The sequence below is a fragment of the Ricinus communis genome, chromosome 6 (genome assembly GCF_019578655.1).
Source record: "Ricinus communis isolate WT05 ecotype wild-type chromosome 6, ASM1957865v1, whole genome shotgun sequence".
NCBI lineage: Eukaryota > Viridiplantae > Streptophyta > Magnoliopsida > Malpighiales > Euphorbiaceae > Ricinus > Ricinus communis.
In genome coordinates this window covers 13,027,621-13,055,416 of record NC_063261.1, presented here as the reverse complement: position 1 = coordinate 13,055,416, position 27,796 = coordinate 13,027,621, and the positions used below count along the sequence as shown (strand labels likewise).

Genomic DNA, 27,796 nt, shown 5'->3' with positions numbered 1-27,796 from the left:
TAAACCTTCTCTGGTAAGGGGCTTTATTCCTACCTGGACAAGACCTATATGGATATACTTATAATCTTTTTCTTTATGCTTCTGGAGGGTCTTTGGATTTAAAAGATAAATTTCTTCAAAAGGCTTTGAAATTTGAATATATATATATATATATATATATATATATATATATATATATATATATATATATATATATTCTCTATTCAAACAATTGATATTAATAAAAAATAATCACTATTTCATCTCCAGTAACCAATTAAGTAATACCAAGGAACTCCGAAATATAGGGCTCTCAAGATTTTACCACTTCTGCTTTTACTAATTAAAGAAAGCATTTCTGTTACATACATACAATCACATCATAATATCTCTGAAATTTCTTACAATTTATATTCATGTATGCTTATTCTCTCTTGTATAATTAACAAAGCATAAGGAACTCTTAACACTCTATATATATAACATGGAAAAAGCAGAATTAAGACAAGGTGCAGGTGCTGTTAAATGCCTGAGTTCGATGTTTCTTATCGTATGTACTGTCTAGGACTATCAGACATTCTGCTTGGTGATGGTATCTTGGCTTGACAATGTTAGATACCACTCGAAAATGAGAGCTCAATCTTGCACGAATCAGAATTGGTAAGCCATTGCCTGATTCTAGCATGTCCTGCATGTTTCTTCCTGCTGCATACATGGGTTTATTTCTGGTTCCCACATTCAATTGGAACAATGTTGAACTATGGCTCTCAGCATAGAGTCTTGGACCCTGCCACGTTCAAGTTACATCCATGCACAAATTAATTTGTTGGGTAATTTACATTTTACGGTATATATTTTGAAAATTGAAATTAATTAAGGAAGCAAAGCAGAGACATTTGCAGAAACAAATTATCTAGCACAAGGAGGGACGCCCTCCATCAAAATTACTTCTGCATTAAGTACTAGCGCCCATTCAGCTAAATAGGATGAGCAGCACAGGTACCCGCAAGGGTAACATGGGAAAAAGAAACAAAAATCAATTAAAGGTTAACTCTGCAAAATGCGATCATAGATGATGAAGACGATAACGAATTAAGATTCGACTATGTACTTAAAACCGAGAATCTCTTGGGTGAATTCTATTCTTAATATAAGATTATAGATTTTCCAGTTGAATTGTGACACATGGTATATTATATAATGTATTTTATTCAAATTGGTCAATGCTTATCTATCATTTATCAATAACTATTATAAGAGAAAATACAAAATCTGTTTTTGTGGTTTAACTTTTCAATACAAAGGCTTTTCTGCTATATTTTTTGACACTTTAATGTCTTGAAAGATAAATAGTTAATAACTTACATTCGGATTTGCTAACACTATTAATTCAATTGTATATCATTCTTTTGATGTGATTGTCTATTATTTTACCATTATTCAACTCATTACCGACTTAACTTTCATTTAAAACTAACCATATCAACTTTATAGAGTTTAGATAGAAAATAGACTCACAATTCAATTTTTGTTTAATTCTAGTTAATTACGATAAATTTTGAATGCTCTGACAATATTAGAGAATTTTATACTTCGCATTCCATTTAGTAAAACCTTGAACTTTATTTGAAATTCAATTTTCAAAATTATTAACAATATTAATAAATTTAGACACGAATGCTAACGATGTAATTCTTAGGGAACTAAAATATTACTAAAAAAATCAAATGATCTCTTATATCAAAAGAATAAATCACATAGTCAAATTGTGTAATTTTCTGTTATTATAAACCTACCAACTTACATATAATCAAAATCATACAATCTTGACATAAAAGAAAAGAATAACATAAGGATGAATTTGAAATATAAGGAATGGAAAAGGTAATAGAAATGCATGCTTACCCGTGACATTGCGAAAGGGAGATGACCAAAGAACATTTCAAGAATTGGAGGTTGAATGTGAAGGCCAAAGAGCTTAGACTTGTTATCAATGACAAGATCCAAAGAACAATTGCAGGTTAAGATCTTAGTTGTAACACCAGTCCCATCTATTCCTTCCCCTAGTCCGAATTGCCTCACTCCTGCCATCTGCATGTGCACATTTCAGCATTAACCTTTCTGCTCACTATAATCATTGCCATCTGTAGGCTGGCAATTCCGGAAAAATATATATATCTATTTCTATGTTTTTATTGTTTTTACCTCTCTTATTTCCCTAATCCTTTCAACTCAGATGTTTTAGTATTTTTTTTATTTTTTTAATTTCTTTAAGGTTTGGATTTTAGTGTATATTTAAAGAATGGTCTCACCCTTTCCCACTATATAATTAAATGTAAACATAAATAAAAGTTATTTATTAATTTTTTAAAAGGATTTTGGAAGCGGTTTCAGAAAAAGAATTCGGAAATCATTTGAAATAGTAGGCCAACTTTTACCAATTTGGCGTTATTTATGGGATACTCTAGTTTTTGAAAATCCAAATTTAAAATTATATATATATTATATATATTGGGATTTGATTTTATTCTTTTAATATATACATAGAGATATACGTATACATGTATCTTACCTATTCTATTAATATGTGGCAATTTTGTTGATGTATTATAAACTTAGCTTCCAATTATGTATAAAATAATTTCTAAGAAGTAACCTATTTAATTTTTTTTCATATTTATTTATGTAATCAGTTGTCTGTCCAGGTATTACTATTATGTCGATTATAAGCATTTTTAGTTCATAAAATTTTAAATATTTATTTAAAAAATTATACATCTATATATATATATAATTTTAACTAACACTAAATTAAATACATATAATAATATTTCAATAGAAATATTAATAATATATCATATAAGATGAGTAAATTTTATTAATCAATATATTAATTATATTATATAAAATAATATAAAATATAATTAATATTTCTTTAGAATTAAGAGTTATCATTTAGTTTAAAAATTAATTTATTAGTTAATATACTAATTATATGTAGTTTTTAAAATAAAAATTATTATTTAATTAGAAAAGTAACATATAAATTAATACGTTAGTATATTAAATTAAAATATAATATTGAGAAAATATAAAAACTATACATCAGTAGAATATATATATATGTTTATTTTTTTTCTGTGACTATTTATAAATATAATTACATATATATAATAACTATATTAAGAAGTTAATGTTATAATTAAATGATAATTATAATATAAAAAGAGCATATCAGCTATATTTTTATCATTCATGAAAAAATGTAATTCCAGCATACTTTTACGTACTGGCTCAATGACATTCTCTGTACGTACCTGCTTCGGCTCACTCAATGATTGAAACTGGAAATATCTAAAATTGTTAACTGCAGTAGGACCGATTATGGCCCAATAATAGTTAATGAGAAGCCTGCTCGTGCCGGCTATATCACAGACTTAGGCCCAAAAGACACCACATGCCGATCCTGACAACACACTGATATTGAGATGTCACATTCCCTCTCTTATCAGTATCCTACCCTACAAGCTCTCCTTATCATTTCCACAAATGTATCTTCAGAAATTTCCTACTCAGGACCATTCTCCAGCCAAGAACAGTTTTCTTGACCATTTTTTCAGAAATGGGATAATGGGTACTAAGTTAGCTTTTAATTTCAAAAAGTTATTTTCCATTCTGATGATTAAATTTTCTTGTATCCAATCGTTGGATGAGTAACACGAAGTGTCCACTAGTAAAATGTAATATATCTCAAATAATCCATTCGATAATTTAGATCAAATCGACATTATAGGATTGCTAATGGAAATGTGACTAAATATATGTATTTAGGAGAGGAAGGAATAGATAGATAATGTACCTTGATGGAGATCTTGGGTGGTGGTGGCTTCGTAGCAATATAGAAAACAAGCAAGGCAACTCCCAAACTCACAAGTAATCTCCAACTTATTTGCAAAGAAACCCAAGCACAAGAGGAGCTTCTTTTGAAAGAAAAATATCTCCACCAAAACCCACCTTTCCTACCATAATAATAATCATCATCATCTTCCTCCTCCTCCTCCCCATATTTTCCATGAATATCAACAAGTCCATGCCCATCAACTATGATCAAACGGTTGACGCCATTCTCGTGATCCCCACTAACCTTCTTCTCGTTCAAGAAAGAGTTGTTTGAGCCACGAGAGGAAGAGTAGCGAGAGAGAGTGAATCCTGAAACTTCAGGGTTCTTGTTGAGAAGAATAGCAGTATCTGATCTTGACGGGGAGTGGAATGTGGATTCAAGATTGATTTGGGTTTTGAGCTCTGAACTGTTTGCATGGGAGACAGTGGATGGACTCTGCACGTAGTATGCACATGGAAAGGCCTGAAACAGTGTTTCTTGATCTTCACTGTCCATTTTCCTGTGTGTGGCCATTGAGAGAAAGAGAGAGAGAGAGAGATGGATGGGTGTTTTCTGACAATGAAAGGGGTAGTTTATGAAGGGTTTTTAAACTGGATACCGAGGGAGAGAGCAAAGGTTGCTTTGGCTTTGTGAGAATGTGAGACTAAAGGATGCCTTTTTTTTCTTGGTGTCTCAGACAGTACATGACCCTTGAGATTTGTGATAATTAATAAATTGGCAAAAGCAATGCTGCTTTTGAACATGTAATGAATGTTGATAATCATAATGCTTGAAACAAAAGCTTATATTGACCACCATTCTTCCAATTTAACAGTTTTTCTTTGGTGGATTAAGTTCCCAAATTTCAGCAATGAAGCTAAATATCTGAGTGATTTATACAATTATTTTCATTGCATAGAATGTAATTTTTAATAGTTTTTGTCTTATTACTAGGAAATTCTTTTTTAATCAGTTTTCAAGGATAAAATGAACTATGCCGACTAGAGGAACCGAGAATTAATGGCCAAAATAGAAGAAATAAACCGAGAATTACGGGAGGTCTAATCCATAGACCCATTTTATAGTATTTGCTTTACACCGAATTGTCTAATGTCTTTTTGCAAACAATTAATTCCTGGGAATGATGGCAAAGTAAGCACGCTTTACCCAATTCCCTTCTCTCCTTTCAATTATGTTTTTCCATTTTTTTATGTGCAAAAAGTTCATTTCAAGCCCTGATTACAGGCAAAAGAAAAAAAGGACATTTTTGAATTTGAAGAAAAAGAGAGAAAAATGTTATGCTATCCAACGCTTAGTGCTCACACTCCCTTTTTATATAATTATTTGTTTGTACTCTCAATTGTATGCCCAACTTTGTATAGATTGCTTCCCATATATGCTTCCAACCAAGCTGCATCATGTTTTATTATCCTGTGGCCTTGGCTTGTTGATCCCTGAATTGAGTCACATGTTAATTACTAATGGATTTTTGAAAAATTTCTTGTCAGATTCAGTCTTCTATATTTTTCATAGATAAAAATGAATTAAATGTTAATTCATAGATAAAACTGAATTAAATGTTAATACATAACATTACTTATTAAGGGTTACATTTATATTAGCGGATTTATTTATAACTATTTACCATTCATCACTAACAACTAATCAAATAGACCCTAACTCATTTGCTGTCTTCATCACTATCTGGTTTTCATTTTTATCAGAGACAAATTATTATTGATTCCGAGATGCAATATCACAATCGATTTCAATCTATATAATCAGGCAGTGCCAAATAAGTTCAGAAAGCAAAGTAATTACATTAAACCGACAATTCAAAATAATACTGTTTGTGGAGACTGAACCTATGAATTTTAATTTATTATTTTTTTCAGTTTTAGAATCTCGGAGTTAATAAAGAGACCAACACTGATTAATTATGAAATTGAGCACATTATTTACTTGGGTTCATTACTTAGGTTGTTGATGGCATAGCTATATAATGTATATGTTTGCTTATAATAATTGATCACTAAATTGCTTCACAAGATGGAAGAACAGGTTTGATTGAGCATGAGAGATCCAAACTGAATTTAGAACATCCCTTGCTTTTGAAGGTGATGATAGATTGAAATTCAAGAGTGTCCATATAAATAAATATGATGGTCATGATTGTAGGTAATAGTGAGAGCATTGATAAATAATCTTATAGGAGCAGCTTTATTGATTTGCTTTTATACCAAGACATTATGAATAGCACTTGTTATATATTACCACCATCATTACTAAATACCCTTCCTTGCACATAACTACATCTCAAGCAAAGAGGCCTATATGTATCATGTGTGTGTGTATTATTGGCATTCTTAACTATTTTTGTTTTATCAATGGCCAACAAAGCTATAGTTCAGTGATCCCAATCCGATCCCTGCTCATTATGGTATATTGTTTGGATTGAGACATTTTAGAATTTATAGATTTAATCAAAATTTATATATTTAAAATTCTTAAGTTTTTGAATTTTTATCGTCTAGATTAAATATAAAAATAATAGATTTTTATTTAAAATTAAATATAATATTAGGATAAGATAAATTTAATAGAGGCAATATTAAAATAAAAAATAATATAATAATTTATCATTCTATAAAAATAATGTATTTTAGACTTTTCTACTCCCTAGATGGGAAATTAAAACTTTAAAAGTGAGAGATTTTGGAGAAAGTGAGATTTCTTAAAATCTATGAATTTTGACCACTTTTACTTATAAAACAATAGATTTAAATTAAATTTATAAATTTTATGAAATTCATCGTCTAATATCCGTTAATCTTAACGACTCCTATAAAAATAGGGTTTTGTTTTGTTTTTATTATATATTATTGATGGTTTATGTTTTATTAGAGTTTTTTGTCACTTGGTTTGCAATGTATTTATACCATATTTACTTTTAAATACTTGATGATCTATAATGTAACCAAATAATATATATTGAGAAGGGAAAAAAATCATCCCAATTAAAAGAAGGAGCAATACTTATATACATGGTTAAATACTATTTATCCCACGTGGTTTGCTATAATATATTAGTCGGTTTCTGTAATTTTTTTATTATATTAAAATCTCCTTCAATTGTAGTAAAATCAATTATTACCTACTTTTGTGTTAGTCCAAGACTAAACTAGTAATTTAATATTACAAATTGATTCTTGAACTTATTTTTAAGTATTAAAATCATCTAAATTAATTTTATTATCAAATCAAAGTAAAATTCTATTTCTTGTAAAAGTTAGTTTTAGTGTCTAATTAAAATAATAAATTTAATATCCTTCATCTTGCTCTAATTTTTAATACAATTTAATTCAAAAAAATTTAAATATTTTAAAACTACTTATATTTACAATAATATTATTAAATTACTGTATAATTTAATTTTAGTTATTACTATAAAATAAATATTTATAGTTAATCAATATCATTATATTATTATTTTTATTATATATTATAGTTAAACTATATAAGAAGTAAAAATTAAATTAAACAATCATGTCTTAATCTAGTGTAATAATTTAAATATCAAGTTGACAAATTATCAATAAACAAGATTATAATAATCTTGTATGTTAAAAATGAAATCTTTTATCAATCATTAAATTTTTTTTATTTTAATATAGTTTAATTTTATTGTCTAATAAGAATAATAACTTTAAACTATTTATTTTATTTAAAAATTTAAAATTAAACTATCTAGTAATTTAACAATATTAAATAAAAAATAAGTATTTTTAATACGTTAAATTTTTTTAAATTAAATTATGCTAAGAGAATAATATATAAACAAGTAAAAGAATATTAAATTTATTATTTTAATTAGACATTAAAATTATTTTGTGTTAAAAATAATATTTTATTTTAATTTGATTATAAAATTAATTTTGGATAAATTTGATATTTGATAATAAGGTTAAGAATCAAATTATAATTTTAAATTACTATTTTAGTCTTTGAACTATCACGGAAGAAAATAGTAGTTAATTTTATTAAAACTGAAGAGAATTTTAATGTAATAAAAAAAATACAAGAACTAAAGTCATATATTAAACTAAACCTTATAGAATAAATAGTATTTTAACCTTATTTATATTATATGTGTATATATAAAGTAATAAATAAAAAAATAATATATATATATATATATATATATATATATATATATATATATATATATATCAATAATAAATAATAAATATATATTTAACTATTTAAAATTAATAAATAAATATTAATTATCCATTAGGAGATAAATGATAATAAAAAAAATATTTTCAATGTGAATGCTTTCTGCAAGAAAGTAGGTCAGAACTTGTAGACTTGAAATTGAATTAAACAATACACTGTTGGCAAGACACTGGAAAGGTGTCAGAGGCTAAGGTTGTACTACTAGGAACTTGGACAAAATATAAAGATGCATTCTTCCACAAAATAGGCTGACAGGTCTATCATAGTTCAAGATAAAAATCATTATCTTCAGCCTGATAACCCTTCTCAAACAGGCTCTCTACAGGCGTTTATAGAGATAGAATTGTCGATAAGCCAATAATATCTCTATTCTGTTGGTCACCGCCTGTCCCTGTTCCTATTTCTGTTGGCATCTACTGCCAGGATTTCGAGTCCGAGTATCTTGTAAAACCTCAAGTTCAACCTTTAACTTTTTTTAAAAGTTCAAATAAATCAAATTAATAATAAAATTAAAACTTGTGTTAGTAGTGGGACTCTTAGAATATCAACCAATAACATCTGTCTTAGTTATCATAAATAGATGGACAATCTGCAGACTCTGTTTTAATGTCTTTTTATTTTGCAAATTTTCTATTTCATATTTTGGACAATTTTGTAAAGAATTACAGAAGCAATAATGGTGGATTACTGCTTGTGTAGAGGAAGGTGGTGGCTTTGGTGTTGACAATAATGGTGGCTGTGGTATCGACAATAGTGGGTGTGTAATTGTAACTTTTTTTTGCTTTTTTTTTTAATTAATCCTTTTTTACTAGATTTTATTTTTTTAAATATAATACTTCTTATATTTAAATACAAAATTTGGAACAGAATAATCCACGTGTCATTGTGTTAGTGGATAATATTTTCATTGGGCTCCTATGAGAAAAATGGATCCCACAACTCGTTAATGGAAAATGGAGCTCCCTTCATGATTGAATTAATTTGTTCTTTTTTAAGAAATGAAGGGTGCAGTTGAGCTGTTTTAAAATATAGGGGTTTAATTGTACATCTCTAATTAGTTTATGGGATTTTTTTGTACCTTATAGTTTTCTCATAAAATACTAAAACTATTTTAGAATGATACCAGACTGATAAAAGTATTAGAATGAAAATTGATAGTATGTGAAGAAGAGATAGATGAGGCAAAGAGTAAGATTTTTGGTTTATATATTGGCAATAATATAATATTTTTATATTATTAATATTATTTTGTTTATATCTATTTAATAAAACAATTGCCCATTAAAATTAAAATTGAATTTTGAAAACAGTTAGTACACAGCTAAGCCTTATAAAGATAAACAAGTTTTACAAATAGAAAATTATAACTAAATTTGGGAGCAATTTTGTACTATTTGATAGATAACTAATAGCAATAAGGCTTATTAAATTAGCAAAAATGGCCTAAATTATAATATTCTTTACAATTTTAGCAAATTTTTAAGTTTAAAATTTGATTTGGTAAAAATTTGATAAGTTTGATTTTAAAAAAATGGCCTGAAGTATATATTGGTACGGTCCTTATTTATATTAGTTATCTATACATATATTGTATGATAATTATTATTATTTCAGTATAAATAATAATTTATTACACATATAATAAATATTTTCATTATTATTTAAACTATTAATATATATTTTTTTAAATTACACTTTCTTATTTTTTAAAAATATATGTATAAAAATTTAATTAATAATAAATTGAATATATAATAAAGAATTAATAAATTAGGTAACCAACAATATGAGGAGAAAATATAATTTTTTACGATTCTTGGTGGGATGGTTTAGGATGAAAGCCTTTGATCACTTAGACTAAAATTTTTTAGAAGTGCTCATTGTTGATATATGATCTTATGATTGGTGGATAGATAGAACTATGACATTCGTCTCTATTGTGGTTTATTCTATTGTCATTAATGAAATTCCTTTTTAAAATCTTTCTATCCTAAGAGTGGTATCAAATAAGAGGATCCTTTATCCCCCTAAATATTTATTTTGGCTTCCGAGGTTCTTATCCGTATGCTGAAGAAAGGGGTTTACATAGGAGATCTTAAGGGCTATAAAATAAATCCCCATTGTCCTACCGTCTCCCATATTTTGTTTGCAAATGACACATTGATCTTTGGTAGGGTATCAGTAGCTGAAGCTCACCATTTGAGAATTATTTTGAATAATTATGTAGCATCGTTGAGGCAAAATCTAAACTTGCAAAAATTAGAAATAATCTATAGTTCAAATATAACAAAAGAAGTGAAGAGTAGGATCATAAACATTCTCAAAGTGAAATGATCTGCCTCCCTTTCCAAATATCTTGGAGTTCCTACAAAATGACAAATCAAATAGTCAAATGATGAACTTTTTGCTTGATAGATTGTCAAAAAGTCTACATGCTTAGAAATGAAAGTTGTTATCTCAGGTTTGTCGTGAATGCTACTTAATGTTGTAGCTCAAACGATTCCTTCTTATCTAATGTTAGTATTTCTCCTTCCATCTGGTGTAATTAAGAATATGAAGTAGCTAATAACCCGTTTTTTATGGTCTCATGATGTTTATGTGAAGAAAATTCATTAGGTTAAATGATCCTCAATGGCTAGAACAAAAATACTTGGTGGGATGGGTTTTAAACAGCTCAAGTTATTTAATGTTGCTCTGGTTGCAAAAATGAGCTGGAAATTGATGTCTCAGCCTTTTTTTTTTGCTAGACTTTTGAAAGACATATATTATCCTAACACCTCTTTTCTTGATGCTAGTAGAGGCAATACCCTTTCATGGGTATGGTCCAAGAATTTACAAGGAAGACAGTTAATAGAATCAAATTGTTATTGGCTAGTTGGTAATGGAAAACAAATAAACTTGTAGTCTCATACTTGGATTCCATGAGCTAATAACTATAAGGTTTCCACCCTTGCCCCTTCAAATCTATCAAAATCTATCCTTGCCCCTTTAAATCTATCAAAATCTACCCTTGCCCCTTTAAATCTATCACATGTGTTTGTGGCTGATCTAATTCATCTAGTGGAATGAGAGTGGAAAATGGATACCTCAACCTCTCTATTTAATGAAGAGGATAAGAAGCTTATCTCTCAAATCCATGTTGGGCTAGATTATTTGAAGGATACACTTGTATGGAGCCTATGTAAAACTTGTATTTATTCGATGAAGCAAGGATATTATATACTGTCAAAGCTTCAAGCTTCAAATAGCATTCTGACTAGAGATAACATAGGGAAGCAACTTTAATCTTCATTATGGAATCTTAATGTAGCTCTAAAAATTTAAAATTTCATATGGAAATGTGCTTGTAATGCTATAGTAGTTGTTGATAACCTTTACTATAGAGGATGTTCTCCCTCATCTATATGCCATATCTGTAATAATGCTTTTAGATGTGTCACACATATGTTGTTTAACTATAGTTGTGCTTGAGCGGTGTGGTTCTCTTCTAGCTTAGAGATCAGATTTCTTGAAAGGCCAGAAGCTTCTTTCTTTGATGTGTGGAATTTTTTCATGATAGGTGTGGACTCAACTAAACCAATGAAGGATTTAGTGCCTCCTCCCCAGTGCTATTCTTGAGTATGGTGCTAACAATTAGACTTTTAGCAGCAATATGGCACAGTAAATGTCTCAGCCTCAAGAAATTTTTTTTGTCTAATATTAATACTCCAAGAAGGTGGATTCCTCCATAATTAAATGAAGTTAAAATCAACGTTGATGCTTCCTTCCAAGAGTTAAAGAAATAAGCTTCTATTGCTTTTGTTTGTCGAGATCATTCTAGTGCTCTTTTATTTAGAAATGTAAGGTCTCTCTCATGTCGATATCCTTTGGTTGTTGAGGCTCTTGCTTTTTAGGACGCAGTCAGGTTTGCAATCTCTCTTTTACTAGGGTGGTTTGTGAGTCTGACTCTGTGATTATTAATCATGTAAACACCATAATAGGCCGTTCCGTGAGAAATCAAGCCTATCATAGAGGATATCATTCATCTTACTAGCAATGTCCCTCACATCAACTTTGTTCATGTGCAGAGACAAGCAAATATAGTAGCAAATTGGATAGCTCGTGATGTTAATCCTCGATGTAATCCATGATCTATTTTTGCCCCTCCTCATAATCTTGCAAATCCTTTTATTAGTGGATGTATCTGATTCCTCTTAGTAATTAAGTCGCTATTATTGGCAATAAAAAAAGTTCTGAAGTAGCAGCTGAGTGGGAAATGACCCACACATATAGTTAAGATTTATGTTATTGTAAGTTTAAATTTATGCCAGTGATTCAGATTGCTTGAAAAATACTGATTTTTGCTAATCGGTCAACAACATAATTCATTTCTCCATATGAAATCAACTGAAGATAATTTCTGACAAAGGCATCTAAATTTGCAAAGTCATAATTATCTTATTCCTTTTGTTGTATTTTATATGGTTAATTTAGGTTTTGGTGGCCAAGGCCATGTGAGATTACATCTTGAAGATGTTGAAAGGTCTAGCCATATAGAATCGGCTTATGATTAATGAAAGTATTTTTTTCACTTGGAGACGCTATTCACACAATGAACATTATATTTGAATAATATCATGAATGTAATTGGCTTTAATAAACATTTCTATTTTTACTTCAAAATTAAATAAAACAAATTGAAAAGATTTATTTATTTATTTTTGTGAGCATTAAAAATAAATATAAAGGAATTTTTTTTGAAAGTAATCAAATTGTCTAAAAAGACATAATCAAACATTATATAACAATACTTTTTATATTTGAATCAAACACTCCATACTCATGAAATCAAACTCTTTACTCTATATAATTGCAATTCCGACGATCAACATTAACATTGCTAAGATCTTCATTACCCAAGTCTGTGACTTGAGCATCAGATCAAAAGAGCAAGAAATATATGACAAAGTGTAAACTGATGAAACTTTTGTTGGAGAAAAGAAGGAGATAAACGCAATAAATACAGCACAAGAAAAAAAAATCTCTTGAAGAGAGGAAGATATATTACAAATATATATTTCTATAATCAAAGCATACAAGATATCGATCTATCTCTTACAAAAGATAGCTTCTAACCTCTACCAAATTACTAACATTATAAGCTATTTATAATAATACTTATATGACCCTTCACTTACAAGTTCATGACACTTAATACTCTAAATATAAAGCCTTTCATATACTTAAACCTTCAACTTAACCATAGACTCTTCACATACTTTATAACCATTACTGACTCTTGAAATAATAATAGTAAATATTTAATAATCTTACTTTACTATTTTCAACACTCCTCCTTAAACTTCAATTATTTTAAATTTGGTGATCCTTGCTTGGTCCATATCTAGGAGGAAAATCTCGTACCGCCCAAATTCTTAAATCTTGATAGAAACTTGACTCACAAATTACTTCTGCTCCTTCCTTTTGAACTAGGTTTAACTTTTCAAGAATTTTTGTGTAATATTTTAAATGATACAGTTATTGCTTTTGATACATAATAGTTTTCATGTTATAACTGTTACTATAACTTTACTTTCTTCAACGAGGTTTTTTTCTTACCTCACTTTTTCACAAATGATTTGCGTCTCTTGGAGTCTTTCACTTGACTCTCCTTTCTCAATAGGTTTCTTTCTCTTAATTTGGAAAATCTCTTCTCTTTCTCTTTTTTCTCAACAGGTTGCTTCACTAAAAACCTAGAGAATGCAAACAACATTTAACAATACAGAACAACTACTTTCTTTCTTTTTTCATTTCACTCTCAACTCTCATCTTTTTTCTCCTTTGACCTACAGGATCTTCAAGTTCTAATACCATTTTGTTGGACCACTTTTGTTGGAGAGGAAAAGGACATAAACGTAATAAACACAACACAAGAAAAAAAATTCTTGAAGAGAGCGATATATATTATAAATATATATTTCTATAATGAAAGCACATAACACACCATTCCATCTCTTACAAAAGATAGCTTTTTAGATCTACTAAACTACTAATATTATAAGCTATTTATAATAATACTTGCATAACCTTTTATTTATAAATTTAATTATTCATATTCATGACACTTAATACTTTAAAAATATAGTCTTTTATATACTTAAACCTTTAATCTAATTATAGATTCTTCACATACTTTATAACTATTATTGACTCTTGAAATAACAATATTAAATGCTTAATGATGTATGTTTACTATTTTCAACAACTTTTGGTTAAGGAAAGTAATGGAGGAAAACATGAAAGAACCCGTAACCTTGGAATCCGTCCCATAAAAGATTTAAGATCTTTATAGGTTCTTTTAATAGGGAAAAGATTTATAGGTTTTTAACCAAAATTAGAAGAGATACAATGAAGCAATAGAAGTTCCTCCAACAAGTGAATTTCATTCTACCTCATCACTGCTGATCGATGAAGCACCATTCTTCTTTGTTGATGAAGCACCATTCTTCCTCTTGTTGCTACTCTAACGGCTCTCTTTTCTTGCTGTCTTCGCTGCTATATATGAATGGTGAGTTAGTTATACATGCTCTAGGCTTGAAGACAACTAAAACATGGAGTTCTATTTCAAAGTTAAAAGCTCGCCATTTTACTCTTTTTGTTCTTTTATAATATTATTATTTTAATCACACGTGTCCTTCAAATTACGTAAAATGCATGTACATAACGTCTATCACTAAAAAAGTTAAAAATAATAATTTTTAAAATTAAAAAGTCCAATTGAATTAAAGTTAAATTTAAAAAGCCAACTGTAAAAGTACGATAAATTCAGAAAGTCAGTCATTTATGTATTTTGCCTTTTTTTAAAAAGTTATATACTGCATATGTAAAAACCACCGTAAAATTCAAAATTCAGTCACCAGCAATATCTTTTGAAAAGAAAATGAAAATTTAGAGTTAATTTTATAAAATCTGATAGCAGTAAGTTGAAATATTCGAAGAGCAAAGCTGAGGTTTCGTTGATAATTAGAGCCTGGATGTAAAGCCAATACTCGAAATATAATTGTGTCATTGATGGGTCTTCTTTGAAAGGTCAGCCAACAAAATGTGGTCCAAATTTAAATGGGAAGTCATTACATTTCTTTTCCCTCTTTTGCCTCATATATGTCCAATATGCCTTGTTTGCTGAAATTTAATCAATCATCATCTTCCACTAAGAGATCATGAGAATCTGATTCCTTCTTGAATGCTACCATTGACATGGAATTGCCAAATCCAAATTGACAGAGAGAAATAATGTCATTGTTATGCACGGTATGCTCTACTTTCTCATACCCCCTTCCAACATTTTCTAAATATAAGTTAATGGATCCACTAAATCGTACTTTTCTTTTTATAGCACTGATTGTTCTTAATTTTCATGTCAGTACTGTCTTGTAATGAGTCAAGTACTTTCCTGAAATTTATTGACTCAAGTAATTGCATGCAGATCATGGAAAATGTAGAGCCTGACAATAAATGATCCGCAAGCTGATAGTAACAAGGGTGAGTTCAAGGAAGGAATGCAATATCAACGAAGAAGAAACTGACAGAGGACACTTCACAATTGACTCTTTCTCATTTTTACTGTTTCAAGTCAACAGTCTTTTCCCCTCGTGTTCAAGATCCTAACAGGTTTTTCATCGTCTTTTGAAATTAATTTTAAAGTGCACATCTGTCTATATCCCACATTACAAATTGTACTTCATTGTTTTGATCAGGTTAGCAATACCATTTAGACCTGTTCCTATGCAATTCTATGACTAATTTATACTATATAATGGCAGGTCAACTCAGTTTCATATGCAGCGCATGCATTCAAATAAAGAAAAATTTACAAACTTTTCTGATATTAGTTTTGGGAATGGAATATCAATATTTTGTTGGAGGAATCATAGCTTCTGCATTGTTATTTGTATTGGTGTGTAGATTAGCAGGAAAGAGGCAAAGGAGAGCCTTAAGGGATACGGTCGACAGAGATGAAATATCTCAGAACTCTGAAAATGGAATAAGCCAGTCAGAGAAAAACATGAATACAGATATAATTATTGTTGGAGCAGGTGTTGCTGGTTCTACTCTTGCTTACACTCTTGGCAAGGTGAAACTTTTTTCTCCCTTTCTCTTCTTTAGGTGGGAATGATAAACTAGACAGCTACCTGTCTAAAAGACATGTTTGTCTTGAACCTCTTTTCCTTTTCCTAAAATCGCAGGATGGACGAAGAGTGCGTGTGATTGAAAGAGACTTGAGTCTACAAGACAGGATAGTAGGAGAACTCCTTCAACCTGGGGGCTATCTGAAACTAATTGAGTTAGGACTTGAAGGTAATGAAGAGATGTATTATATTCTGTCCAAGTCTATTGTTAATTGCTAATTTGCTGTCAAATTTTGGCTCTAATTTATTTCATGCGTGCCTATGGTTGCAGATTGCGTTGAAGAAATTGATGCTCTACAGGTATTTGGATATGCTCTATACAAGAATGGGAGAAGCACTAAACTTTCCTATCCCTTGGACAGCTTCGATTCAGATGTGTCAGGAAGAAGCTTTCACAATGGACGTTTCATTCAAAGAATGAGGGAAAAAGCTGCTTCTCTCCCCAAGTAATCTTTCTTTCCCTTCACATTCCATTTGCTAAAATTCAGTCTACATACTTCTTCCAATTAGTAGAGGAATCCTGACTTCTTTTTTCTTTACAGTGTAAGAATGGAAGGAGGAACAGTAACATCCCTACTGGAAGTTAAGGGGACTATCAAGGGTGTGCAGTACAAAAATAAAAATGGTGAAGAACTCATTGCATGTGCTCCACTCACAATAGTATGCGATGGTTGCTTTTCTAATTTGAGACGGTCTCTTTGCAACTCCAAGGTCAATATCATGTTTCCACCTTGACATAAAAGTTTTGTCAATGAGTAGATTTACACTTTCTGTTTCTTCACTCTACTTTCAAGCAGTCTTGAGGTAAATTTTGCTTACATTATAACTGATGCAGGTTGACATTCCCTTTTGTTTCGTTGCTTTAATCTTGGAGAATTGTGAGCTTCCATATCCAAATCATGGACATGTTATTCTGGCAGACCCTTCCCCAATCTTGTTCTATCGTATTAGTATCTCCGAAATTCGCTGTCTGGTTGACATACCAGCAGGCCAGAAACTACCTTCCATTTCAAATGGGGAAATGGCCAACTATTTGAAATCTGTGGTGGCTCCCCAGGTATTCAAATTAAGTTTGTTTGGCTTACTTATGTATGTAAAGTCATTCTCTGGACTAATTAGTTGCCTGCATGTTTCAGATTCCTCCAGAGCTGTCCAACGCTTTCCTTTCCGCGATTGAGAAAGGAAAGATAAGAACAATGCCTAAGAGAAGCATGCCTGCTGCTCCTCATCCCACTCCAGGTGCTCTCCTTTTGGGTGATGCATTTAATATGAGGCATCCCTTAACCGGTGGAGTTATGACTGTGGCGCTCTCTGATATAGTTGTCCTAAGAAGTCTTCTCAGACCTCTTCATGATTTAACTGATGCATCAGCCCTTTGTGAATACCTTAAATCCTTCTACTCACTTCGCAAGGTGAGCTAAATATATTCTGAGTTTCTTTTTTCTTAATTTAAGGTTTTTGAAAAAAATATTTACTATTTTAAGGCAAAATCTTATTAAAATACCATTTCAGATAGTTTAAAAATAAGTTTTAATTTTAAGATGAATTTTACTGAAATGAAATGATAAGATTATTGACTAAGTTGTTCTTGAGGTAGACCGGTGGACAACACTGTCCACCGGACCAACTAATAGACATGAACTCGTCGTCCCAATTAGCGGATAAAACAAAATATTTATATTAATTATTATTATTATTGCAGCTATCTTTTCAGTATAGAAATGCTAATAGGATAGATACATTTCTTTACCCTCCAGCCAATGGTATCTACTATAAATACATTAGCAGGGGCCTTGTACAGAGTATTCAGTGCATCACAGGATCCAGCACGAGATGAAATGCGTCAGGCATGTTTCGACTATTTGAGCCTTGGAGGCGTATTCTCAAACGGACCCATCGCTTTACTCTCAGGTCTGAACCCTCGCCCACTGAGCTTGATCGTCCACTTCTTTGCTGTGGCTGTATATGGGGTTGGCCGCTTGATATTTCCATTGCCTTCGGCTAAGCGCATGTGGATGCAAGAATGATCAAAGTATGTATTACATAGCCAACTACGTTTACAGCAACAGCAGCTCATGATTTTTCGTTAACATTTGTATCTTATACATCTTTCTTTATTATTTTTTTTCCTTTCTTCTTTCTTTCTTTCCTTTAGGTTGCATCAGGAATCATTTTTCCTATAATAAAGGCTGAAGGAGTTCAGCAAATGTTCTTCTCCAAAACCATGTCAGCATATTGCAAAGTATAGCATTCTTTTCAAGTGATGAACTAACATTTTGATGGTGAAGTGATCGAGCAATGCAATTGTTGATATTAGCTTACTGACATACTTTTTTTCTAGAGTTGGGTTCATAAATTTCCATATGTTATTGATGAATTATCCATTCTTGCTCTTGCTCCTCTATTGGTAGCAAAAATTTGTAACGAAATTGTTTATGTTTTAATGAGACGACACAGGAGCCACAATACTAGTAAGTAGAAGATTAATCCTAAATGGGGTTGCCATGAAGTTTCAAGAAATAGAATTAAATTTTTTTATTTAATAGATTGCTATTTCAAAAAAAAAAACAAGAATTATGAAATATTTTTGTCAATTTGCTTTTGGAAAAAAATAATATCATTTTCTTCTTTAAAAATAAATCAGAATTTAATTTTGTATTATATGAATATTCAATTCAAAGAAATGCAAAATTAAAAGTCGAGTGTTTCTTTCGGGTAATTATCTCAGCTGGTACCAATACTAGGCACTATATATCAATTTGGTACCAAGACTTTAATTTAAATCGATTTGATAACAAACGTACGTAAAAATATATCAATTTAGTACCAACAGTTAAATTCTGACGGCCGATGCTGACGTGGCACGCTGAGTAGGAATTTTTCAAGTATTTTGCCCGCTCAGCGTGTGCCACGTCAATTAATGCCCCTGTCGACGCCAACACGGCCGTGTTTATGCCCGTGTTACTCTCTGTGGTCGTGCTCCCTAAAAGCTTATTTTTCTTTGATGTTTGATGCATCCAATACAGCCGTGTTGGTGGCCGTGTTGGGAACACAGTCAGTGTTGAAACCAACAAGGCCATGTTCAGCATTGTTACCCCCATTGTCACGCTTCCCTCTCTTCGTCCCCGCTTCCCAAAATCCCTAATTCTATTTCCCTCTCCCCTCTTCCCTCTTCTTCCCCGCTTCCCTCTTTTCTTGAACTTCGATTATGACAATTAGTTGGTTTCAAGTGGTAGTTAGTGTTGCCCATTTTGGGTAATGGTTTTCTTAGATCCTTTTTTCCACCTGTATCAGAATAGTGAATGCTGCCTAGATTTTGGTTTATATCCATCATTTCCTGAATTCATCAGTAACTAGAAGCTGCTGAAACGAGCTAAGTATGGGCATGAGAAAGCTGAACATGGCCGTGTTGGTTTCAACACTGACCGTGTTCCCAACACGGCCACCAACACGGCCGTGTTGGATGCATCAAACATCAAAGAAAAAGAAGCTTTTAGGGAGCACGACCACAGAGAGTAACATAGGCATAAACACCAGCCCGTGTTGGGAACACAGGCATCAACACGGCCGTGTGGCGTCGACAGGGGCATTAATTGACGTGGCACACGCTGAGCGGGCAAAACACCCGGAAAATTCCTACTCAGCATGCCATGTCAGCATCGGCCGTCGAAATTTGACTGTTGGTACTAAATTGATATATTTTTACGTACGTTTGTTATCAAATCGATTCAAATTAAAATCTTGGTATCAAATTGATATATAGTGCCTAGTATTGGTACCAGCTCGGATAATTACCCGTTTTTTCACTATAAAAATAATATTAAATCTCTGTCTGATTTTGTCTGCTAAAACAAAGTATAAGGAGTCAAACCATTATTTCTTTCACTTATAAATTCCAAACACTTCGATTTATATTACTTTAGTGGAAAACTTGAGTTAATTAGAGCATAGAGTAATTATGGAAGCAAATTAGAATATATATATTGTTTAAGCTTTATTTTTAGACTTTAATAATAGAACCCTTTTCGTCCCCTTTATAGTAATGTTCATAACGACTCTTGATATTGAAAATTAAGTTTATTATATCCTTCAATAAATTAATTTTCTAGAACAAGAAAGTTGACAAGGAAAATAATCAAATAAATAAGTGAATAGATAATGAATTTATAAGTTTCAAATTCACAAGTGAGAAAATAAAATGGTGATGTGCCTTTCAAAGAATAAATCTGTTGATCTCTTAATAATTAGAAAAAGAAAATTCAGGTTAGAAAAAGAAAAAGATATATACATATATATAAAATATAGGATTAAATGTCTTTAATGTCATAAGTTTTGTTATATTATACTAATATGTCTTTCTATTTTTAATAATCAATTTTAATATTTTTCTCATTTAAATAAAGACATCATTTCGTCATATTTTTCTTTTAGTCAACTGTTATTTTTATTTGAAATACTAATTTTGTCACTATTTTTATCAAATAGTACTAATTTTTTTTAATTTTTAATAATCAATTTTAACTCCTTTTTTAAAAAATTTAGGATAATTAACCTAAATTTATAATCTTAATACATTATTTAAAAATTGATTATAAATTATTAGAAGAGTTTAAAAAAATTAAATTTGCACTAAAATAAGTTAACTAAAGATAATACCTTGTATAAAATTATATAAAAAGATTTTACAAAATCAAGTAAACTAATAACAATTTCAGTCAAAAGAATTATAATTTGACTATATATTCTTTTAATATTTTAATAAATCTCTAAAAGATTATATGTACAAGTTTAAAATTGACTATTATGAGTGATAGTAATACAGTAATATTACTGAAGATAAATTGATATTTTAATTTTAATTAATATTTATTTTAACTGAATAATTTCATAGTTAAAATAATAAAATGATGCAATTGTTAAGAATAGTTATAAAAACAAGAAAATCCACTAAAGTAATTTTAAAAAACTCAAAAATATTAAAAACATATCAGATATTTTATTTACAGGCTAATTTGACGAAGTTAAAGTATGATAATATTAACTAATTGAGGATCAAAGAGGTCAACTGACATCTGAAGTTATAGGTAAAAATTAAGAAAGGTATAACATTAATTCGACGCTTTGGCCGAGTGGTTAAGGCGTGTGCCTGCTAAGTACATGGGGTTTCCCCGCGAGAGTTCGAATCTCTCAGGCGTCGGTTATTTTTTTTTTTTCCCCTTTGTCTAGTGTCATTTACAACATACGAATAATTTTTTCACAATGGTTACCCCTTCACTTCAATTGTAGTGGACGCAACAGATCCAAATTTGCCTTTGGTTCCTTCATCTCAGTAAATCGCATCGTTTGGATGCTTGCTTGGTCTATAAAATGATACGTACTCTATAATCTCACATTATCAGAAAATTATTATTAATATTATCAAGACATAGTATCTGAAAATATATAAATAGTAAGTATTTATCATTTAAAAAAATTTATAATTAATATAAAAAATAAATAAAAATTTAAATTAAGCTCTACAGATATGAAATCCAAATATGAAATTATTAAATCAATTATATTTACAAGTAAAATCTTCACACAGCCACCCAATCCAATACAATGGCCTTAGCTCTAAAGCGACCGCTTGAAGCTGGTAAATGGTAATACACAACTTCAGCCATTCAATCATGTATCTCCTTCAATTATAACTTCTAACTCTATTCACATCAGTGACAACATGTATATACTTCAGCTAAACTGGACAGATTGGTGCAAACATGATAATATTTCAAGAGTGTAAAATAAGAAGTGCTGAAGAAACTGTTGCTTTGTTGTAGATGCCTTACTTTTTTTTGATACTATTTTGTATCATAGCTGACTAATACTCAACAAATAAATTATCAAACAGCTCTTTCAAAGCTTTACTAGGAGGTAGGGTAGTTTTCAAATCAGTAAAGATGTCTGATATCCAACCTACATGGACATCCATCAACCTCATAACTATGTCCTGTTGTGGAAATCGGGTTAATTTCCACTGCAATCGAATAAATTATATGAAAAATCACAACTAAAAAATAAATTCTTAGGTAATTTTAGGTACAATATATCACTTGTAATTACCTGACATATAAGCTATTAAATAAAAAATAAGAAAAGAAACACTAGAATTTTAACGAGGTTCGGCAAAAATTATGCTTACTTCCTCGAGCACTACCAAAATAATATTTCTTTGATTCAATAGAATTACGAAGAAATATTACTAAGAAGAGAAAGAAGAGAAATACAATTTAGCCCATAGAAATATAAGGCCCATTATTTTTCTTGACACATGAAAAATGAGAGAATGCCCCACTATTTATAGACTTGTGACCACTTCTTCTTTTTCTTAGCTTTCAATGGGGGATAAAGAAGCCAAAAATAACATGTCCAGGTTAATTTCGAGAATTTCAGTTGTTAGATCGAACTACCCTATAAAACGGACTATGAATTGCTTATCGTATTTGATACATTGTACAGCTAAAAGCTCTCAAAAACTAATGTTTCTAACCCAATCTCCTTGTTGTGATGTTAAACTCTTTACTATTCCTTAAGAAGTAATGGGGTTACCCTTAATTGGCGAACTCTATTAAATAGTATGAAAATATATTAACTGTAAAACAAACACATCTCATAGTATAAAACTCTAAAACTAATGAAGGAGATTAGTATATTGGATGTTCCAAAAAATCACTTAATATACTATAACATGCACTTTCCACTGCATGTCATCTCGATGTTTCTATTCCCCCAACAACCCTTTCGACTGGCTTCCTAATACTACATGGTCTTTTAAGAACCATTAATTTATCATCGAAACTCAAAAGTTGAATGTGACAAGTACCACAACTATAAATTGCCAAATCTATAAAATTAGAATTTCAAAATTACAAACTAAAGATCGAGACATAAATAATTCAAATTTAAATTTTATCTACTAAGCATAAATAATTCAAGCCATTAGTCCAATATTCCTACCATTTGCAAACTATATTTTCATGAGGCACTTATCACTAAGATAAAATAACCAAGAATATGCTTGCTTACGACAAACAAAGCTATAGAATCCTAGCAAATAGATTATCGATATAAAAAATCTTATAGATATTAAATGATAACAAAAAAAAAAGACATGTGACAATAACAATGCTTACACAACCTTCTAATTGATTATCCTAAAAGCAAGAAAATTTCAACACTCCATAGCATTTTATTGTGCAGATGTCATGGCTTTTCAAGTGCCTGCAACAAGAGAACAAATAAATCAATATTTGCATAAGTGAAAATTACAAAGGCCAATTAGCTTGTGATCTTTATCTATACTTAGCAAGTCATAATTGTTCCTAGATAAAATAATTTAAAAGTAACAATAATGCATTAGAAAATTCATAAGCATGTGAAAACAATACTAGGAACTTAGATGCCAATTGAAGTTCCAAAGGAAAAAAAGAACATAACAAAAGGTGAGAGATAAATAACTAGATATGACCACCAAAAGAATCAAATCTTTTAAGCTTGAGGGCTTAACAAAAGAAAGCATTATTTTGTATAATACAGAAAATACTGAGTTTCAAACAGTAAGCAATATAGAACTCAGTCTTGTCAGTTTAATTCCACACCATAATTAGAACCTTTGAAAGATGTTGCTAGTAAGAATTTCATATGAACTGAATGATTGAATCGCTTTACAACTTAATACTTTTTATGGACTTAATATCTTGACAATGCAGGTTAGAATAGTTCAACTAAAAGCAAATACCACTCATAATATCTTATAGCATCCCCACTTAAGAAAATTAGAAAAGATTAGATTCTCATCTTACCCTCAATGATGTGGCGGTATATATGAGTACACAAATAAAATATATATATATATATATATATATATATATATATATATATATATATATATATATATATATTTAATGTATGTTCATTCTATGAGATTTTTAGCAATTAGAGAAATTTAGTATTCTATTAATCAAGAGTTTTAAATTTACATTGCCTTAAAACTAGCTAGAATAATTATTCGATGTGTTTGTCAAACCATAGAGCTTGTCATGAAAAATGTTTGAGAAATATGCATCTTATAATAGAGTGATAGAGAATATATATGATAGAAGGGCTTACAAATTCCTCCTCAAATATATGCATGTTCTACCTAAGTCCATAGAAATGAGTCTAAGAACTACTGAAAAAGAAGGCAAATTATATATATGATGAGAGCAATAGAGAACCACCAAGAAATGAATAGAGCTTTTATATTCACTAATAAATAATAATGATAGAAAGAGACATCAAGCCTTTTAAATTCAATAAGGCAAGTCATCTTGACAATACTACTGTATTTAATAATATAAATGGTAATTAAACTTTGCACTTAGTTTTATTTTTGTCACAAAGTTTTAATTTATTTTATTTCAATCATTCAACTTTAATTTTAGTTGCAATTTAGTCACATTGCCAATAAGAAATTGACATGTTATATTTTTCTTATTGGTTGTTCTTGCCATTTGTTATTTTTTTTATTTACAAAATAATTAAATTTAAATAAAATTAAAGTTGGATGACTGAAATTAAAAAGATTAAAATTTTATGACTAAAATAAAACTAAGTGCAAAGTTCAGCGATCATTTATATTATTATCCCAAAAATACAATAACATATAGATAATAAGCCAATAGCAAACCACTCGTTTCCTCGTCACTACTAATTTACCAATACTGACAAGGATGACATGATAAATATTGCTTGCTTCCTATAATGAAAATGAATGTTATAGCTTTAAACATATTGTTAACTAAAGCGAGATGGTTGATTGTGTAATATATATGTATGCGCATAAATTCTAGCCTATACATACAAGGATGCATGTCTATGATAAATATAAATAAACATGTTTATCAATTGCAAAAAAATGTCAACATAAGATACTTTGATCAATTTATACATAAATCTCATAAAAATAATAATAGAAAGACAAAATCCTCCCCTTTCAGCATATAGTTGTTACGCAATGCAAAAAAAAATCATAATATAGCTAAAAACACTCCTATAATATAAATGCATAAAAATCATAAAGTGGACATCAGTTTTTTAAATTAAAAAAAGTACATGCATAAACATAAACTTAGTATGAACTAAGAAGACGGTTGAATTGACAAGCAGCTAGAATAATGGATAATTAAAAGTTTTAGAAATAAGAGAGCAAAGAAAAAGAGAATACACAAGTTTATAGTGGTTCGAGTATTAACTAACCCTAAGTCCACTTTTCAATTTTCAATTAGGTATTCTATTAATCATAGACACAATTCCAATGGAATTTTAACAAGTTCACTCCTAACCTAGTGTTTAGGCTCACACCCAACTTCATAACTTGTATTTTATAGCTAACACAAAATCTTACAAGAGTTTTAGCCCAAATTTATGTCTTAATTCCAATCCCAAGTGTTTAAGCTTACATTGAACCTTATAAGAGGATTCAAAGCTTTTACAATAATCTCACAAGTTCAATTACACAAAGAATTAAATGTTAGAAAGGTGTAAAACCAAAAACCAATAATATGGAATTTAAGAATATTATTGATTAATCATAAATATACATTAGAAAGGATATTTATAGCTCCAAACTACTAACTAGGCGTTATCCTATAAACATAGGCTATATTCTTGCTTTTGGTTCTTGATAGTACATTAAAGCATTATTAAAGCATAGTCGCAGTTGCGACAGACATATCATTCTCGCAACAGCTGAATCGTGCTTGCAATACCTAATTAATGATCATGATCTTCAAGTTCCAATGATTATTATCCACATGGCACCCTATTATTTGTTGAGGCAAACTAATTGTTCTTCCTAATGAGTATGAATGTTGCGGTCATGATCTCTCCATAGCAGTCACGATCTCATCAAGACAAGAAAGACTCTGTAGTGCTCTCCATCGCGGTCCCAATTTGGGCGCTATCTCCTTTATGCTTATTTCATCGTTTCTCACAGTTGTTATTTTAGCCTTACTGCAATAATTCATGGAAATATGAATTTTGTACTTGCAACATATAGATGGTAGTTGCGATTTAGGAGGCAGAGATAAAACTAAACTAAGTCAAAATTCTACAAAAGAAAAACTTGAAATATACAATTATTACTACTCAATTTAATTGTCAAGGTCAAAATCAAGAATTTCTAAGATCATAAATGACTTAAGCTAATATTTAGCATATTTCTAATTCCATCATAAAAACTAAAAAGAAGCATGTATAGAAAACATAAAACCATAATTATAGACTTATAGTCCTAAATAATTGTAATTCCTAAAGAATGCTCCATAAAGAATAGTCATTATTAAGCTTAATATAATTGTCTTTTTTTTTTGTCTTCATTAAATCCTCAATCTCGTCATGGTGACTTTCAATTTTCTCTTTATCATTAAATCACTTTCAAATAGAGAAGAATGTAATTTAAAATAAAAAATAAAAAATTAAGAATAAAAATTAAAGAACAAATAAAAGGAAAACCATAAATAGCAAGGAAAAATAGGATTATAAATGAACCAAACATCTCTCGAGCTATTTGGAACTCGGATCAATGAAAAGCTTATTCGAGGTCATTCATTAATTTAAACGAGTTAAATTTGAACTTGACAGAATTTGGTTCGTTAGCTCGCAAACCTGCTCGTTTACTAGCTCGTGAACAGGTTCGCGTACATGCTCGATTCATTTATAAAGCTTGCAAATAGATTTGCAATCTGGCTCATTTATAATATTCATGAATAAGCTCATTTATAAGCTCGACAAGCAGGTCATGAGCAAGCTTGTTTGCAGATTCACTCTCAACTCTCTTTTCTTCTTTTTAATTTATGATCTACAAGATCTTTAAGCTCTATACTACTTTGTTGTACTACTTTTGTTGGAAAACAGAAGGAGGTAAAATCATAATAAATATAATATAAGACAAATTTTTAAAGAGAGAGATATACCACAAATATATATTATATAATCAAAAAACACAAGATACAAATCTATCTCTTTTTAGAGATAGCTTCTCCATTCTATCAAATTGCAAACATTATAAGCTATTTATAATAGCACCTATATGACTCTTCACTTACAATCTTAATTATCCATATTCATGGTTAATATTTTAAATACATAATCATTCATATACTTAGACCTTTAATATAATTATAAACTTTTTCACATAGTTTATAAGAATTATTGACTCTTGAAATGACAATAGTAAATATTTAAATTTGTTATTTTCAACCGTCTAAGGCACCGGTGGCAACGACAAGTGGCGAGAATGATAGAAGAAAATTTCGATATGCATATAGTACATATACGGTTATTTGAATGACTCTGTGTATAGTAGTCTTCCTATGTAGGTCAGGATATTTTGACTAATAATCCTTAATATATCAGAACATAGTATTAGATTGGAAAATAATTACATAAATGATCATTGAATTTTATATTTAATTTTATTTTAATTACAGAACTATAATTTATCTCATTT

At 29.8% G+C, this 27,796-nt stretch overlaps 2 protein-coding genes and 1 non-coding gene across 3 annotated transcripts; 2 read left to right on the top strand and 1 right to left on the bottom strand.

The window, feature by feature from the left end:
* Positions 1 to 298: 298 nt before the first annotated feature.
* On the bottom strand, positions 299 to 4,580 carry LOC8272162. Its single transcript, XM_048375397.1, has 3 exons — positions 3,839 to 4,580; positions 1,885 to 2,070; positions 299 to 766 (listed from the first exon to the last, which is right to left on the bottom strand). The coding sequence occupies exons 1-3, from the start codon at positions 4,391 to 4,393 to the stop codon at positions 479 to 481; spliced, it is 1,029 nt and encodes a 342-aa protein (XP_048231354.1). The 5' UTR covers positions 4,394 to 4,580; the 3' UTR covers positions 299 to 478.
* An 11,397-nt stretch (positions 4,581 to 15,977) lies between these two features.
* LOC8272164 (squalene monooxygenase SE1) lies at positions 15,978 to 18,409 on the top strand. The gene is made up of 7 exons (XM_002531856.2): positions 15,978 to 16,211; positions 16,324 to 16,435; positions 16,538 to 16,712; positions 16,809 to 16,977; positions 17,102 to 17,323; positions 17,403 to 17,678; positions 18,024 to 18,409. The coding sequence occupies exons 1-7, from the start codon at positions 15,978 to 15,980 to the stop codon at positions 18,291 to 18,293; spliced, it is 1,458 nt and encodes a 485-aa protein (XP_002531902.1). The 3' UTR covers positions 18,294 to 18,409.
* A 2,972-nt stretch (positions 18,410 to 21,381) lies between these two features.
* On the top strand, positions 21,382 to 21,463 carry TRNAS-GCU. Its single transcript has one exon. It is a non-coding gene; the product is annotated as a tRNA-Ser (tRNA).
* Positions 21,464 to 27,796: the final 6,333 nt, after the last annotated feature.